Source organism: Photinus pyralis, unplaced genomic scaffold (assembly GCF_008802855.1).
Source record: "Photinus pyralis isolate 1611_PpyrPB1 unplaced genomic scaffold, Ppyr1.3 Ppyr1.4_LG10, whole genome shotgun sequence".
In the NCBI taxonomy this organism is placed as follows: Eukaryota; Metazoa; Arthropoda; class Insecta; order Coleoptera; family Lampyridae; genus Photinus; species Photinus pyralis.
In genome coordinates this window covers 11,708,659-11,725,968 of record NW_022170250.1, presented here as the reverse complement: position 1 = coordinate 11,725,968, position 17,310 = coordinate 11,708,659, and the positions used below count along the sequence as shown (strand labels likewise).

The following is a 17,310-nucleotide window of genomic DNA, read 5'->3' as shown; positions in this document are numbered from 1 at the left end:
AAATACTTAAAGAACTTTAAAACTCATAAAAGGGTTTTTAAGGACTCGCAAAGGCTCTTAAAGAGAGGAGAGACCATGTAAAAGCTATTGGAAACCCCTTGAAATTCAGAGGCTTACAAATCTATAAAACGTGTACTCTAAGGTCTGTAAAAGATACGTAAAGACCCTATGAAACTTCTGAAAACTCCGCGGCTTTTGAAAATTTTCAAAAATTGTCATGAGGAGGAGAGAATCTGAAGATACGAGGGTTGTTCAGAAGTAGCAGACGTTTTGAAATAAAAAATTTGACAATTGTAAATAAAATCTATTATTGTATACATTTGGGCGTCAGATTTATAAAAGTTGGAATCAAAACACTTGCGCCACGCTATGATAAGTGCCTCAATTTGAATGGTGCTTGTGTTGATAAATAGCCCAAATGTATGTAATAATAGATTTTAAAATTTTTATTTCAAAATGTCTGCTACTTTCTGGACAACCCTCGTACTTTGCTTGATTGTTTGTTGTGTCTACCGCTTGGTAGTTGCGATGTACCGTGCGTTTGCGCTACTAAATCATATTTTGAGGTTATGATGCTTATTATTATTTATTTCTTAATTATTTAAATATATTACATTTACACACTTATTTTGGCACGTTGAATTCACGTCAGAAATCTACGGAAAAAAGTACATTAATTATAATTCAACTTAAAACGGGGTCGAAAATAGTTTCTTCTTCAATTTGTAGACGACGATTTCGACTTCGGGAAATCCGTCGGTGGTGCAATTCAGGATGAGCATGAGAACGGTGTGACCGACGACGAGGTATCTAAAGTAGAGGTACTCGTATAAACAGTATAAAACGACGTAAGGCAACAGGGTCCAGAATACGAACGACGCGTAAAGGTAGGTGAGATCGGTCCGTTTGAGTATCTCGCCGTGCAGAAAGTGACCGGTGACGTGAAACTCGTGCAGCACGCGCTCCTTTTCGAGCCACCGCCTCTCGAGAAAGATCCTCAGGTCGTCGGAGGTTTTCGGCAGAACCGACGCGGGGTACCTGCAATCGGTGACGTCAGGTCGGCCACCGTTTCGGTGCGCTTACCTCGTGAAGTGTATCTTCACTTGCTGAGGAAATTTGCCGTCGTTAAACATGATCCTTTCGGTTTGCGGAACCGTGTCCGGGTAGACTAGGGTGAGATCGTAGAGGGCGTCCAACGCGTTGTTCTCCAGGAGCTTCTCGGCTAGGTAGACGAAACCGGTGGTGCGCGGGTGGAGTACGTATTCGTACCGCTAAAGTGTGCGGGTCAGTAAGGGTTTCGCGTGCGGACGGTTTACCTGCAGGTCGTGCTTCTTCGCGTATCGGTTGCTGTTTTCCTTGGTCGTCTCCGTGAAGTCGGTTCCCTCGGGAAATATCAGCAGGGTGTATTTGTAGCAGATCTCGCAGAAGTAGTTGATGTACTCGTCGATCTTCGCGCGGTCCAAGCTCCAGCTTCGTTTTATGTAGAGAAAGCAGGCGAGCTGCATTACCCACCCGATGCCGGGGATGTGCCGTATAATGTCCTTGAGCACGAACTTTGTCGGATACTTGTACCTACTGAAACCGTGAGTCGAGTGAAACACGGCGGGCCAGAGGAAATTCCAGTCGGTCCGCGTCCGGTGGTTCATGATCAGCAACGATGTCTCGTTGGCCTTTATGGGATCGCCTAAGATTTGCACGTCGCAACCGCATAGCACCTCCAAAAGTACCTACAACAGTTCACTAATCGCCGCGGGTTTCATTCGAGTTTGGGACTCACCGTCGGGTACGACTGCCAAAAGGTGAAGAGAACGTCGGTCAGATACCGATAGAGCTTATTCGAGATCAGCAAAATTGGGAGCAACGGGCAGAAGAGGCCGGCGTAACCTGAACGGAGCACTATGGTAAAGTGTTTGGCAAAGAATTGGGAAGACGCGCGACTCACCTGCCAATATGCTGGAGTACCACAAAATGAAGTAAACTCTCCCCTTGAAATGACCCATTAAATTTCATTGTTTATTTAAGTATTTTCACCCTCATATTCGCAACGCGAGCGCGAGAGGCGTCCCTTAAAACGTCGCGCGTGTATTGATTTCCTCCTCCAGCATCCCTTGATGGACCGCCGCGTACCTACTAAAATTAGCCGTTCGAATTTCGTTCGATCAATATCTGTTGAGGCGCGCTCTTTGCCTTTTTATACTGCATGGGCCCTTGTGGGTCTTCGCGTATTAGTCTTTTACAGGATTACCGCAAATTCGATTAAGTTGTAGGTCGTTATTTGCTGACGAAACTCGCGCGCAATGCTATTGGCGTCGTGGCGCAAAAAAACGCGACTTTACCGGAGTGGGGTTGTGAAAATTTACTCTTTCGATCTGATGATGGTAGAGATCGAAACGTCGTTTTGAACTCCAATACGTTATCCAATCGAATAAGAATTCTAAGCTCTTTTTACTTTCTCATCTTCCACTGTTTGAGCTCTAGAAGACAGCTTTGGGAGATTTTCAAACACAACGTTTCGTTTCGGAGGAACCATCATCAACTTCATATTTTTATATGGACCGGAAAAAAGTATACACTGTATTGAGTAGCATTTTTGATTACGAATGTTGCAAACTGTAGGTTTCAACAGGATGGTGCACCCGCGCACAGTGCACTAATCGTGTGTGAATACCCATCGGAGAAATTTTTCATTTTGCCATGAAATTTATCCAAAATGTTTTTATGAAAAGGTCTAAAAATCGCAAAAAATCCGTAAAAAATTATTAACAGGTTCTAAAGTTAAGTGCCCAAAAGGTAATTGAAAATTCTGAGAACTGTTGAAGTGAATGAAATGTTCTAAAAACTTAATGAAGTTCAAAAGTACTAAAGGCTTTCAAAAATTGTACAGAAAATCTTTCAAAAATTGCTAATATGTATGTTCTAATGCTCACTAAAAAATAATGTACAGGGTGTGGACACTTTTGTAATTTCCGTAATTGTTAGTGGTATCAAAAAAGTAAAATAGCGTGTCGAAATCTTCAAAAATTATGGAAAGTTCTAACAAGCATAAAAAATGGCAAGAAAAGCCTTCTTAACTTCTTTGTTTATTTTTCCAAGGCCTACCTGAAAGTGTAGGGTCCTTTTCCAAACAATCTTTCGCGCCATCGAGAAATTAATCTCACTTTCCCAAAATTTGAGGTTAGGAACGAGATTTTGAAAACTGTCCTCATTGGGTGTTATTTGGCTACTTTTTCATAAATAAAAAATCATATTCCATTTGTTTTTTGGATTTTTTTAGGATTTTGGATCATAGTGTCAAAACTAACCCCCTGGCGAGTAAGGATTCAACTCAATTAACTATATTTTATATTTTGATTCTTGTTGCCCAAGAAATGCTCTTTTCAACGATACCAAATTTGTTAGAATCGGTCAAACGGTTAAGAAGTTAAAGCGGGTTATTGCAAAAACAATTGAACGCCCCACGCCATCTTTGTTTTTGAAATAACTGAGTTTTTGTTTTTACGAAAATGATATACTCTTTAAAAATGTGAAAAAAAATTTTTAGTTTATTATGCGAAAATTAAAGAAAATGCAATTTTTAAATTTAAGATGGCATTTACGCCCTCTGTTGGTCATTTTTAGAACTTAATATCTTCCAGCGATTCTTCATGACCGATCTACTCAATAATTTTTTTTATCCCTAAGACATATGACGAACGATTCTCGAGATATGGCCGAGGAACAGTCCTATTGGGTCACCCGGTACATGCCAAAAAGATAATGTACAAATTCTGAAAATCGTTAAAATTGGATCAAAGTGTTCATAGAGTTCTAAAAGTATTAATTAAGTTCTAAAGCACCAAGTCTTCAAAAATTATAGATAGTTTTAAAAGGGGTAAAAGAATTGCTAATGTGATCTAATGTAAACGTCTAAAAAATAATGTAAACCTTCCGAAATTCGTACAAATGAATTAAGTGTGCATAAAGTTCTAACAAAATCATTTAAGTTCGAAAACACTAAAAATCTTCAAAAATTGTGGAAAACTCCAAAACTGCTAACTTCTTCTAATGTAAATGTCTAAAAAAAATGTACAAATTATTAACACCGTAAATATAGATAGTGTTCATTGAGTTCTAAAAAAATGAATTTAGTTCTAAAATCCATTAAAAATCGCAAAAAATCCGTAAAAAATTATTAACAGGTTCTAAAGTTAAGTGCCCAAAAGGTAATTGAAAATTCTGAGAACTGTTGAAGTGAATGAAATGTTCTAAAAACTTAATGAAGTTCAAAAGTACTAAAGGCTTTCAAAAATTGTACAGAAAATCTTTCAAAAATTGCTAATATGTATGTTCTAATGCTCACTAAAAAATAATGTACAGGGTGTGGACACTTTTGTAATTTCCGTAATTGTTAGTGGTATCAAAAAAGTAAAATAGCGTGTCGAAATCTTCAAAAATTATGGAAAGTTCTAACAAGCATAAAAAATGGCAAGAAAAGCCTTCTTAACTTCTTTGTTTATTTTTCCAAGGCCTACCTGAAAGTGTAGGGTCCTTTTCCAAACAATCTTTCGCGCCATCGACAAATACCCGAAATACGTCAAATAAGATACAATTGAAGCATTTTAATTAATTAATTTAACCGTTTTCACTGGCCTTATTGGGTGTTATTTGGCTACTTTTTCATAAAGAAAAAGTCATATAATTCCATTTGTTTTTTTGGATTTTTTTAGGATTTCAGATCATAGTGTCAAAACTAGCCCCCTGGCGGATAAGGATTCAACTCAATTAACTATATTTATATTTTATATTTTGATTCTTGTTGCCCAAGGAATGCTCTTTTCAACAATACCAAATTTGTTACAATCCGTCAAACGGTTAAGAAGTTAAAAGCAGGTTATTGCAAAAACAATTGATCGCCCCACGCCATCTTTGTTTTTGAAATAACTGAGTTTTTGTTTTTACGAAAATGATAAAGTGGTTCTCTTTAAAAATGTGAAAAAATTTTTTAGTTTATTATGCGAAAATTAAAGAAAATTGGATCAAAGTGTTCATAGAGTTCTAAAAGTATTAATTAAGTTCTAAAGCACCAAGTCTTTAAAAATTATAGATAGTTCTAAAAGGGGTAAAAAGGGTAAAAGAATTGCTAATGTAAACGTCTAAAAAATCGTACAAATGAATTAAGTGTGCATAAAGTTCTAACAAAATCATTTAAGTTCGAAAACATTAAAAATCTTCAAAAATTGTGGAAAACTCCAAAACTGCTAACTTCTTCTAATGTAAATGTCTAAAAAAAATGTACAAATTATGAACACCGTAAATATAGATCAAGTGTTCATTGAGTTCTACAAAAATGAATTTAGTTCTAAAATCCATTAAAAATTGTAAAAAAACCCTTTAAAAATTTGCTAATATGTTCTAATGTCTAAAACACAGTGTACAAATCCTGCAAATCGAAAAAAATGATCATGACTTTCTAGTAAAATTAAGTTCTAGAACAAAAAATCTTCAAAAATCACAGATATTTCTAAAAGACAAAAGAATATTCAGAGTTCTAACAAAATTGATTGTACTCTAGCGCACGAAAATCTCATGATAATTATAGGAAAAGGAACATCGAATCTTTTGTTCCCTGAGGGGGGGGGGGGGGTCTACATTCTTCTCCCAAAATATTTAGCGCATTTAGCAGTTAGGAAGTGAGTATCAAAGGGAAGATTGGATGGTCCTTTATGAAAAGGAAAAGGGCTGAACGTTTTGAGTAAGAATGGACCATCGGGGGGTATGGACCAGTACCCCCCTCCCCCGCGCCGTTCTCTCTAACGCACGAAAATGCTATATGATAAGTGTAGGAAAAGGAACGTCGAATTTTTCTTTTTTCTGGGGGATATCCCAGACTCCCCGGTTCTACAATCTTCCCCTCGCCGATTAATCTAAGCTCACGAAAATATTATGATAATTGTAGAAAAAGAAACATCGTATCTTTCTCTTTCCTGGGGGGTATTCCATTCCCCTCAGACCCTCCGATTCTACATTCTTCCCCCAAAATATTTAGCACTTTTAGCGTTTAAGTGTTTTCAAAACAAAAAAAAACTAGAAAACTCGATTTTTCCGAAAAGTCAGCGCTTTTGTGCTATAGGGTGGTTCATGTAAGCGCTTAAAAGGATAGAGTTTCTTCACGGCTTCCTAGATCACTTGCAAAACTTTAAAAGTTCCAAGCCGAATAAGACCTGGACAAAGTCTAAAAAGATGACCTGAACCTGAACCGAAAAGCGATACTGATAAGTGCTTGAAAGGCGTCTTTTAACGCTTTCCAGAACTTAGTAAGTGCCTGTCAAGGATTCCTGCATACAAGAGATTTCCAGAGCCTCCTACGATGTTCCTTCTAGAACCCTTCGGGCGTCTTTCATAGACCTCTACCTGCACGCTTGGAAAACTATGGAAAGCGTTCAGAACTTGCTTGGCTGTGGAAAAACATAGAAAAGCGGAAAACCCTTTTACTGGTGTACAAAGGTTTGCAGTGCTCTCAGGGGTTTCCTCAGCCCTATCACTTGGCAACACTGTCATATGCAATTGAGGTTATGTTTAATTGTTTTCGTTCCACAAAAGAATTTTAAATGTGTATCTATAATGCTGGAAGGTGATGAACGTATCGCATTCGACCATTGCACCATCAAAACAGAATTACACGACAGCAACGACGAAGACCACCCACCTTTTCCACCGTTCGACGTGATCATCAAGGAGGAATACGATGCCTCGTGTCCGGAGACGACGAGCGACTCGAACAGGAAGGTGTTCAACTGCAACCAGTGCCACTTTCGCTCGTTCTACAAGAGCAACCTAAAGAAGCACGTACTCAAACACTACGACGTGAAAGACTTCAAATGTGACCAGTGCGATTTTAAAACGATACAGAAGGCGAGCCTAAAAAGACACCTACTCACGCATTCCGACTTTAAGGAGTTCAAATGCGAGCAGTGCGACTACGAGACGATACGTAAAGACTGTCTAAAGCTGCACCTGCTCAAGCACATCGTCGGCGAGAGCTTCTTCTGCACCTTCTGTAGCTATAAGACGATACGGAAAAGTAATCTCAAGACGCATTTACGAAGACACACCAATATCAAAAACTACGAGTGTCTGTTGTGCGGGCTTAAGACCGCTTATAAAAGTGTCCTGAAGAAACATATGCGAAAACATTAAATTTTATTTATTCTAGATATTAACAAAAGGTGTGTTCGTTTACTAATCGCAAATTAAACGCTTAGTAAAGATAGGAGCTTAGTAAACGAATGTGCCTAAGATCTTGTGTAGCAGTCACACTTTTTTCAAGGGCCTTGAAAGATTTTCCGGAACTTTCTAGGCTCTCTACTAGGTGCTTTAGAGTAGTAAAAGAGCTTAGGAGGCCCTGGAAAGCCATATCTAACTTTTCCAGGGCAATAGTAGATTTTCTAGGAAATGTATAGAAGGGTCTGGAAAATCCTTCAAGTGTTCCAAGTGCGTTATTGATTTTTCTATGATTTGAAACAATAAAAGGAGCTTTTTGGATGCTTTCCAAAAATTTCTTGCACATTTTCCTGCAATAAAAACTTGTTTCCAGAGCTTTCTAGCGTCTGAACAGAAGTGTGCAGAACTTTGAAAGTCTTTCAGAGTGTAAGAGGCATGAAAACGCATAGAAAACTTGGTGTTGGGAAACTCTGGAAAGCGTTCAAAGCTTGTTTACACGTAGAAAGTGCATAATAAAATATCGGAAAACCATTTAGTGGTCAACAAAAAGTATTCTCTATCCTCTTAAGCGCTTACATGCCCTAGAAAACACATAAACCACACTATAGCAAATTTCAAAGATAAGAGAACAAGGTTTTTGCTTTGAAGCAACAAAATCGCGCGACCGAGCATGAAGCGTTTGTGAAATCTGGGTATACAAAAACGACGTGGCAACAGCGCTTAAAAATTTAAAATTGTCAAAGATGACATCTGCAACTTCACAGCGTTCGGCGATCCCGCCAGGCGTACAGCCATTTTGAATTCTCTTGCGGTTTTTATCGGAATACGTTCGCTTGTAATGAGGAGCCCCGGGGCTTCGGTCGTCGGAGGAGCGTGGTGAGTAGTTTTGAAGTTTTTATTTGAAAAATTCGCAAAGGCACAAATTTGAAAATTAACAAACAAGAGGTAACAATAAAATTAAGTAAACCGCTAATCACCAATCGCATTAAAAACAAATTCTAATTACCTACGTATTACAATAGAATTATAGCGCTTCTAGCTGTAATTAATGCAAAAAAAGGAACACAGTTGCATGTAATGACTAAACGAGAAATGAAAAACAATACCTAACGAGCTACTTAATTAAAAAACTAACGAATTACACGGTACGCGCCTAGTAGTGAAGTCCGCGCTTTGCACCATCTATCCTAAAACTATATAACAGTAACATTATTATTATTAAAAACAAAACGATGGTAAATCATGCACGATTTTCAGACTTTGCCCAGATTCGTGGGCGTATAGTAAATAGCGAGCAATAAGAACACCCAAACTTGAAAATAAACTATCTCAATACTTTAACACGCAAAATGCTAAAAATTAATAAAAAAATAGATCTTTGGATTCACATGAGGTTGCAGCAGATCGCCCTGTACGGTAGGTCGCTGCGACGAGTATTTCTTTGTGCCTCTTCTGCGATTTCGCTCCTAATCCTCAAAAAGTCCTCGTTATTTCCGTAGCGGCTCTCGTAAACCTCTATTGCTTCCTCACAGTCTTCAATTGTATTCTTCGGTTCCGTCTCCGCTTCGCGCGCACTCCACAGGACGACCTCGTCGTCCCCCAGCTCCCTGGCGCTCTTAAATATATCGACGTCGGGCGTATTCTCGCGCGTCCTCGTCATCCACTCCCTGACGGCCTGCGTGATCGGATAGTGCGGCGGAGGAGGAGGCGGAGATCCGCTTAAAATCGGCTCAGACGGAACGCTAGTAACATTCGTTAAGGTAATCGTCGGCGTGTTTTGGTTATCCTCACCTTTATCCTGGAACTCTTCCAGGTTCCACCTGAAGATTCCCCTCGAGGTCGACGGGCGCGGCGGCGATTCCGATCTGGCGACTATCCGGAAGAACGCGTCGTCGAGGTCGATGTTCATCGACCGAATCTTCCCCTCGAGGCTGCTGTACATGCCCTTCTGTATCATGCGGTCGAGCTCCTGGGAGATTTCGACGTTGGTCTTCTTGTCGAAGTCGTCGGAGGTGTCGAGGAGGAAGTCGTAGGTGTCGCAGTCGGAGCTTGGGGTCGGGTTCGAGGTCGATTTGGCGGGTTTCTTCTTTTTCTTCTTCTTTTTTTCGGGAGTCTCGCTCGGCGATTTTACCGCCGTTTCTTCCTCGGTGATAATTTTGTCTTCGACGACTGCTGTCGAGATCGTTTCCTCCGGAGCGGGTGGTGAGAACACTTCGCACGCCGGTGGTTCACAGGGCGGTTCTTCTGCCACCTCCACAGGAGGAAAATCGGTTACAATCACCTTCTTTGTTGCAACCTTTATTGTCTTTTTCTTTTTCTTACGTACTTCTGGGGGAGGTGTGCGAATGTCCGGTTCGGATTTGACGGGTTCCGTTACGATTTCCGGAAGACCGGTTTCAGGTTGAGACGGAGCTGTTTCAAGCTGCGAAGGTGGTACAACGTCGACCAATTGGTTAATGTCGAAACTTTCGAAAAGGTCGTCACTAAGCGGCGGGGCCTCCTCAACCACCTCCACCTCCTCCTCCTCCTCCTCGACCCCCTTGTTCTTGCGCTTCTTCCTGCTCGCGACCGCAATCCACTGATTGGACTTGCGAGGAGCGCGAACCGGAGACGGCGCTACTTTAATTTCAGTCTTTTTCTCGACGGGCTTTGCGTTGCGTAACCCCCTCGGCGGTGCAGGCGCTTCGGCAATCTTCGGCTTCCAATCCCGATTTTGATAGTGGCCGAAACGTGGCCTCGTCTTCGGCTTGTACGACTTCTTGCCGTCCTGCTCCTTGGCGGCCTCCTCGAGCTTCCAAACGATCTTCGCGATGTCGATGTCCGTCTTTTTCTTCGCCTCGGCGTCCGGCTTCGCCTCCTGAACTTCCGGAATTACGTTTACGAAATTTTGAGCGGGCGAGATGAAGTTGACCGGCACGAACGGGGGCGGCGCATCGAACGGGACCGGAATAAAATTCGGTGGCACGTTGAAGAAGTGCACGTTCGCCTGCAAATTTCTTGGAATGAACTCTTCGGCATCAGCCTTCAACTCGCTCTTATTCTCCTTTGCAACATCTTGAGCATCGCGTTCCTCAGTCTTAAAAACATCGTCGCTACTCGCCTCCGACGTAACCGACTTCGAAGGCGAGACTTTCCGACGCCGCCTCTTCTTCAAACGCACCGGCTGTTCTTCGTCTGCAAATCTATCGCTAGAGACGAAAAAAAAACAACCGAGACTCACCTGAAGGCTGCGTTGAGACATTCGTCGCGCCGGACTCCTCATTTTGGGGACTGACAGATTCCGCCTGCAAAAAAAACAAGAGACGATCTAACTTTAGCTTTCTGAACGCACTTGACAGGTCTAAAAATAAATCCCCGCTTAATGGCGAGAATTCTTCTAGCGCTAAATTTATTTACGAGAATTTTTGTTGCGGTAAGTAGATTTGTAATAAAATTAGACAAAGCGCCAACAAAATCATAAGTGATTCATTCATTACATCAAAGAAGGCCAGCGCGCTTTGTCTTAATAACACTTTTTCGCAAAGCGAGCGAGCCAACTTAACAGATGAATGGACGGACTAATTAAGTCATGGTCTAGGGGCCAATTTAAATGTGAGACACACTATATCACTTCCGAAAATTCAATTCGAAGACTTTGGAAACAGAACCATTTTCTGAGCATTTTCAAAATCTCTGACAACTTCCTCAAATTTCAAAAACGTTTTCGGGATTTGCACATTTTCAAAATTTGGTTTGGTAGCCGAATCAAAATTATTTTGAATTATACACGGCGTTCTGCCAAAACCCCCGTATACATTATCATTCGTTTACAAAGAAATTGACTTATCTGCAACGTCCACTAATTTTTCTAATTCACATTTTACACCATTCAAAGTCGTACCCTTAAAATAAAATCTATACCACTTATACAAGGTGATTCAAAAATATGTTTGTATAACATAACAATTCTTCAAAAATTTTTTGAAGGAACAGTCACAAGAATCGATGCTGCTTATAACAGAGCGATCAAAGAAATACTTTTAATCATACACTACAGGATGTTTCAAAAAAATTTGACAGTGTCTAATACAAAGAATGAGGCAATATAATTTTTAAGGCACGTTGTACAGGGTGAGTTAACGATTGCGCGGAGTAAGTTAACCTTGAAGATAAGATTTTTCGATAGAGTACTTTTGTATTATGATATGGTTGAATATTCTCCACATTTTAAAAATATTTGGAATTATACAGGGTGCGCCCACAAAGTAGCGCGCCCAAATGGTACATTTTTTTTAATAGACCCCCCCCCCCCCCGCATTGCAAGCGTCAGTATAATGTTCAAAATTATTACTTAAATCTAGATTCCAGGTTTTATATTTTTATCTAGGGTTTAAAAAGTGAGATGATTTTTAATATTGAAGTTTTGTAACTTTGGACTAGAAAAAAACACCCTGTAAGCTATTTTTTTAATGTTTCATATACGTAGATGTATTTATTTGACGTTTACTTAACCCAGGATAAAAGATATAAAACATGGAATCAAAATTTAAGTAATAATTTTGACAATATACTGACGCTTGCAAATGCCCAATTTTTCTTACAAATGGAATTATCTTTAAAACTACTAGCTTTTCGGATATTAACCATATAATAAAAAAGACACAATTACACGTAGAACTCAAAAATGCATTCAAATACAGGGGGTCCTATTTAAAAAAATGTACCATTTTGGCGCCCTACTATGTGGGCGCACCCTGTATAATTCCAAACATTTTTAAAATGTGGAGACTATTCAACCATATTATAATACAAAAGCACTCCATCGAAAAATCTTATCTTCAAGGCATTAAGTTAGTCCGCGCAATCGTTGACTCACCCTGTACAATATTTCAATTTCAAAATTCCACAATACTCTGTAGAATTATTTAAAAATAGGGTTCGCGAACAGTGTTTATACAGGATCGCCAAATGAATATTTACATTGGTATAGTATAGATCTACAGGATGTTTCGACAAAACTTCACTGTATAAATACTCAACATTAAAGTGTTTTTTTTGAGGTTTTATGCAGACTAAACGCCGAATTGTCGAATTCATATTTGAGTGAAGGGAGGCACAGCAATACAGGACATCTCTCTCTCTCTCTCTCTCTCTCTCCTGGAGGACTGCCGTATATTGGGGAGGGGAGAGGGGGTTCCATTCCCCTCGGTTCTACGTTCTCTTAAAGAGTTCACTTTAAATGGTATCTTTCTAAAAATTATGATGTAAATGCTAAAAGCGCACAGTATTTTGGGCGAGGTAGAACCGGAGGGGTCTGGAATACCCCCGAGGCCACACCGCTCCAGTACACAAATATTGTATGATAGTTTTATGCAAAGGACCATTGAATTTTTGTTTCTTTCTCGACTCTCTCTTTCTCTATTTCTCTTCGTGTACTGGGGCGATATCGCTCTGGGATATTCCATATGCCCCGGTGCTACCTTCTCCCAAAAATGATTGTCTTGTACCAAAAGCGCTTAATATTTTGTGGGAGAATGTAGAACCGGGGGGTCTGGGGGGTATGGAATACCCCCCAGCCACACGATCTCAGTACAGAAAAATTTTATGATAGTTTTAAGTAAAGGAACATTGAATCTTTCTTTCTGTCTATCTCTTTCTCTTCGTGTACTAGGGCGATATCTCTGGGGGGGGGGGGTATTAATGATTATACCCCCCAGTTCTACATTCTCCCACAAAATATTAAGCGCTTTTGACACAAGACAAACATTATTGGGAGACTATGTAACGTTTTGTGGGAGAACATAGCACTGTGGAGTCTGGGGAGGTATGGGATACCCCCAGCCACATGGTCCCAGTACATAAAAATTTTATGATAGTTTTAACTAAAGGAACGTTGAATCTTTCTTTCTCTTTTCCTCCTGGGAGAGATTAGATTTTCTAATACTAGAGCGGTATCGCTGGGGCTCCTAGGAATATTCCCCAGAGCTACGACCTCCCACAAAATGTTAGATGCTCTCCTGAAAATGTTTGTCTTTTGCCGATTTTTGCGAATGTAGAACCGGCGGGGGGAGGGGGGGTACGGTACCGCCCAATTCTACGAAAATATTCTCATACTGGGTGATCAAATGAATATTTTCATTGGTATAGTATAGGTCTATAATAGGATGTCTCAAAATTTTCCTGTGAAAGGCGATTAAAGAAATATGCTTCATCCGTGCAAGACGAGCAAGCGTAATGGCTTATCGCGCGCTTGAGCGAGGTGAGGGCGGCCGCGAAACAGAGCTTATGTTCCATTCGAAATAATATTTAGTCACATACATCAAACCCGCACGAACCCGCCAAGTCATTTTCAAGTTTGACAATACTCTAAACGGCGACCCTAAAATAATATCGATACCCCCTATACAGGGTGTTCCACTTTTATACGGTATCCGTGTAATTGGTAGTGCTATAAAAAAGTGATATAGGCGTCATGTTGAATCAAGCTTAAAATTGTAAAATAAAAATCTCGCTCGCTTAAGAGATATGGGGGGAAATCGAAATATTTTGATTTAAAAGAAATACATAAAAATGAGTAGGTATTACAAACGTTTCTTGAAAATGATTGTTGAATCATCTGCCGTTTTCAAAAATAAGTATACAAGGTTAGGTAAGAAAGTTATCGAACCTAACATCATTGTTTGAAATAGAACACCCTGTATATTTTAATCTAAAAAGCATATTAAACTCTCTTTTCAAAAATTTAACATATCAGGGATGATAGTCAAGTGGTTCAAAAAGAGTTTTGAATGTTTTTGGTATTATATTTTTGAACAGTGACTTTAAATATGCTATTTTTTTAGATTAAAATATACAAGGTGTTCGATTTAAAAGAATGAGGTTAGGTCCAATAACTTTTTTAACTGACCCCGTATATTTATTTTGAAAACGGCAGTTTGTTCATCACATCATCATTTTCAAGAAACTTTTGTAATAAACATTTTTCTGTATTTCTTTTAATCGCGAAAATGTAGGGGCGTACAATACTAAAAAAAACGACAGTAGTGTTGGTACAGGATGATCAAAAATATGCAGTTATCCCCTTTTTTACTAACCAAAGAAAAAATATTGTCACACGATCTTCACACTTAAAATATTTGCTAATTCTTTAGTGATGTTCCCACAACCTGTGCGAAAAAGCCTACATTTTTCGACACTTTCCTGACACAGGAACTTTAGGCAATTTAAATTCAAATTTGAAGTGAATACCTACATAAATAAATGAATAAGTACAGTAGTGGTTAACATGTGGTTACAAAATAGAGAAAATTAATGTGAGAATTTGCCAGACACCTATGTCATAATATGCATACATTTATATACAGGGTGATCAGATGAATAGTTACTAACCATGGAATCCGTGCTGTAACGTTTCGTCCTCGAGTTCGGATATTCCGCGTAGCAAATGGGGGCGTTATAGACGACGAATGGGAATGGTTCGAAACCTGCAAAGGGGAGGTTTGTTAATCGAACGCACTCGCCGACCCGAGCGCTTACTGTTAATGTAGTAGATTCCGTTTTGGTCGATGAACCCGTTGGGGAAGACAAATTGCGATTCGTACTCGACGTCCGTACCCTCCATACCGTCGGCCGATTGATGGTCGGGAGTGCACGTCGAGGTGGAGTTGGCTGTCGAGCAGGTGCCCGTCGACGTTTGCGTCTGGTAAAGTTTCGGCTTGTTCAGGTAGCCCTTCTTGAAGAGGACGTCCTGTCGAGGGGTCGTGATACGCGTGTACTCATCTAAAATTTAAATTGCGAAAACCCGGGAGTTTCCCATGAGATTAACGAACCCTCGTTGAAGGTGGCCTTCTTCTCGCTGGTCGTGCTGTTCGATCGCGTCGTTTTGCTGCTGTCGTGCTCGAACTTTCTTATGGGGCTCGAGTGGGTCGAGTACGAGAATTTCGAGTATTTACGTTGGTAATTATCGCCGGCCGTTAGCAGAGATTCCTCGCTATCGCTCTGGTGACCTGCAACGAAATTGTTTAAATAAACAACTTAATCGCTCTGTGTAAACAGCGTGTTTGACGAACTTATTCACGCGCGCTCGCTTCCGCGTGCGCGCGGGAAGGGGCGAAATTCGAAAATGCGAGCGCGCCGGATTGCGAAAAAAAAAACTTGGCAGAAGAGATCTCTCTTATTCGACCGGCACTCGCAAAAGTTCATTGTTTGGTGAGGAATTTTAAGTGTCGACTATTAACGTAGCGCTCTTCCTCCGGTGCCGCCGTCACCACCCCCCAAAGTGACGAAGGCCGTCAATCAACGCTAACTCGATCTATTGTTCTCTATTGCCCAATGACATACGTCACTGATTAGCGCGGATTTGGGAGCAAAATTTCAAATTCAAATTTCGACTCTGTTATTACATCACGTGCAGAAGCGCGTGAATTTCGGTCTCGTGATTTCTAATTTTAGTCCTCGCCGAGTACGCGCGCCCCTTTTTTTTTCCACCGCGAGCGGCCGCTTGCTATCGATTTCGAAAACACCGGCACCGATATTACATCGCGGGAGAGAGGTGCATATCGCAGACGGATGTTTTTGCGATAATCTCGCCTGCTCCATTTATCGATTTCGTACTCTCTGGTTCAGGGGTGCTTCTTGAGGAGGTCGTAGGTCAAAGGTCAAGATTCGTAACCGGCAGTAAATTATATAAATTTAGAATTGAACTTTAGAAAGCCGATTAATCTCGTGCCAATAATAAATACTCGATTGTGTGCTGTCGGGCGGAGGGCGAAACGCCGCCGCCGCCACCACCACCGTCGCAAAAAAACACGTCTAGACCGCAATTTCTAACATGATGCGAATTCGCGTTGGTCGCCGTAGAAAAAACGACGGAAAAACACGTGCTTCGCGTAACACACACGCCTCGAGTCAAACTAAATTATGTAATCGGCTTACCATTGAGCGTAAGTGTACGCCATCTCGTCTTCTTCACCTTTTTCCCCATTATTCTCTCCCCCGAATTACAAGGCGATGAATTGCGGCGCGCGTTTCGTCAACTTTTCGAAATCATCATCGCGTCGCGTACTACGACATTTTTTCGCGAATCGAAAAGAAAACTTCCATCCGCCCCAAACGTCACGCACGGGGGTGAAAAAGCGCGACTGGCCGGTTTCTCACTGGACGACTTCTTTCATGGCTTTCGGCCCTATTACATAACGTTTCGAAAGACCCGTATTTTATCGACTCTCGCGGAACGTCAAAAAATCTGACTTCCCCCGACTGCGTGCGAATCGTTTATGAATGTATCTTTAGCGGGTTCGGACGTCGACGGCGACACTTCGGCCGACTTCCGCGTATCGGCGAAATGACCCACAAATTCGAATCTCGGGAACAATGAATAAATTGGTCGGGAACGGAAATTCAAGCGTCACGTGCGCGCGATTTATTTCGAATGGAAAATAACGAAACGGTTTCGTTTTAATTATAATTTTTTTAAGATTTTGATTAATTGGTTTGATTACGAAATGGAAAAATTAACGTCCCCCTAGCGGACGCGTTCGCAACCACACTCGGTGTCAGTCAGTGTCAGTGGCGGCGACGTTGTACGAATTCGATGGGCGCTCGCGAAAACACACGACACGACACGAACGCGACATTTTCATGTAATTCGTTATTATTATGTGTGTTTATGATGGTTTATTGTTTAAATTAAATTGAATTATACAGTGTGCAATTGCATCTATAAAATCCTTGTTATTCAATAAAATGTAATCTTTGCGCACTTAAAACACTTTGACCCCATTAATAAAGACGTCTCGTTTCGATGTAGGGGGTCGGAGGATGTGTCGGAAAATAACGATTCTTTTGAAGAGTAGTACCGTTTTAACCCCCCCCCCCTCCCTCACCGCTCCTCCGTAACCGCACATACAACTTATTCACATTTTACTTCCCAAGGCAGCATCTAATATTTCGTTGGGGAATGAAGGGCGAGGGGATCTTATGATGCAAACAATTTAAAGGAACCTGGTATACTAACTTGCTTCTCTAGGCGATGACCATGTTTTTTAAAAATAAAAGTTATTTATTATACTTTGGGAACTGTAAGAATTTTTCGAAAAAGGGGTTGGGATGTCGCGATTTGTGTCGTAGACT

At 40.7% G+C, this 17,310-nt stretch overlaps 4 protein-coding genes across 6 annotated transcripts in view; 2 read left to right on the top strand and 2 right to left on the bottom strand.

Moving 5' to 3' along the window:
- Nucleotides 1-559: 559 nt before the first annotated feature.
- LOC116161030 (lysocardiolipin acyltransferase 1-like) lies at nucleotides 560-2,267 on the bottom strand. Its single transcript, XM_031474217.1, has 5 exons — nucleotides 1,943-2,267; nucleotides 1,778-1,884; nucleotides 1,317-1,727; nucleotides 1,084-1,271; nucleotides 560-1,038 (listed from the first exon to the last, which is right to left on the bottom strand). The coding sequence occupies exons 1-5, from the start codon at nucleotides 1,998-2,000 to the stop codon at nucleotides 690-692; spliced, it is 1,113 nt and encodes a 370-aa protein (XP_031330077.1). The 5' UTR covers nucleotides 2,001-2,267; the 3' UTR covers nucleotides 560-689.
- A 4,333-nt stretch (nucleotides 2,268-6,600) lies between these two features.
- On the top strand, nucleotides 6,601-7,176 carry LOC116162356 (zinc finger protein 64-like). Its single transcript, XM_031475973.1, has one exon. It carries the CDS (start codon nucleotides 6,601-6,603, stop codon nucleotides 7,174-7,176), a length of 576 nt encoding a protein of 191 aa, XP_031331833.1.
- Nucleotides 7,177-8,023: 847 nt separating this feature from the next.
- LOC116161024 (fasciclin-3-like) overlaps nucleotides 8,024-17,310 on the top strand; it is a gene marked incomplete at its 3' end in the record, with an annotated part of 83,546 nt that continues 74,259 nt past the window's right edge. For both annotated transcript variants that reach the window (XM_031474208.1, XM_031474207.1), the window contains 1 exon segment: nucleotides 8,024-8,076. In XM_031474208.1, the coding sequence (XP_031330068.1) occupies nucleotides 8,039-8,076 (38 nt within the window).
- On the bottom strand, nucleotides 8,082-16,982 carry LOC116161022 (neurofilament heavy polypeptide-like). Of its 2 annotated transcripts, XM_031474205.1 has the most exons (7): nucleotides 16,114-16,976; nucleotides 15,009-15,185; nucleotides 14,716-14,958; nucleotides 14,569-14,663; nucleotides 10,421-10,484; nucleotides 8,992-10,374; nucleotides 8,789-8,942 (listed from the first exon to the last, which is right to left on the bottom strand). In XM_031474205.1, exons 1-7 carry the CDS (start codon nucleotides 16,160-16,162, stop codon nucleotides 8,920-8,922), a joined length of 2,034 nt encoding a protein of 677 aa, XP_031330065.1. In that variant the 5' UTR covers nucleotides 16,163-16,976; the 3' UTR covers nucleotides 8,789-8,919. The 2 variants fall into 2 exon arrangements, with proteins under 2 accessions (XP_031330064.1, XP_031330065.1); XM_031474204.1 differs by having other exon boundaries at nucleotides 8,082-10,374; nucleotides 16,114-16,982.

What these genes read in the sequence shown, in the direction of transcription:
- LOC116161030 (XM_031474217.1), bottom strand. Translation starts at nt 2,000, where the DNA reads ATGGGTCATTTCAAGGGGAGAGTTTACTTCATTTTGTGGTACTCCAGC. An exon ending in TTTGGCAGTCGTACCCGACG is followed by an intron (nt 1,728 to 1,777) that starts GTGAGTCCCAAA and finishes GAACTGTTGTAG; the next exon opens with GTACTTTTGGAGGTGCTATG. An exon ending in CGAAGAAGCACGACCTGCAG is followed by an intron (nt 1,272 to 1,316) that starts GTAAACCGTCCG and finishes CGCACACTTTAG; the next exon opens with CGGTACGAATACGTACTCCA.
- LOC116162356 (XM_031475973.1), top strand. Translation starts at nt 6,601, where the DNA reads ATGCTGGAAGGTGATGAACGTATCGCATTCGACCATTGCACCATCAAA.
- LOC116161022 (XM_031474204.1), bottom strand. Translation starts at nt 16,162, where the DNA reads ATGGGGAAAAAGGTGAAGAAGACGAGATGGCGTACACTTACGCTCAAT. An exon ending in CGGAATCTACTACATTAACA is followed by an intron (nt 14,664 to 14,715) that starts GTAAGCGCTCGG and finishes TCCCCTTTGCAG; the next exon opens with GTTTCGAACCATTCCCATTC. An exon ending in GTTACAGCACGGATTCCATG is followed by an intron (nt 10,485 to 14,568) that starts GTTAGTAACTAT and finishes TTTTTTTTGCAG; the next exon opens with GCGGAATCTGTCAGTCCCCA.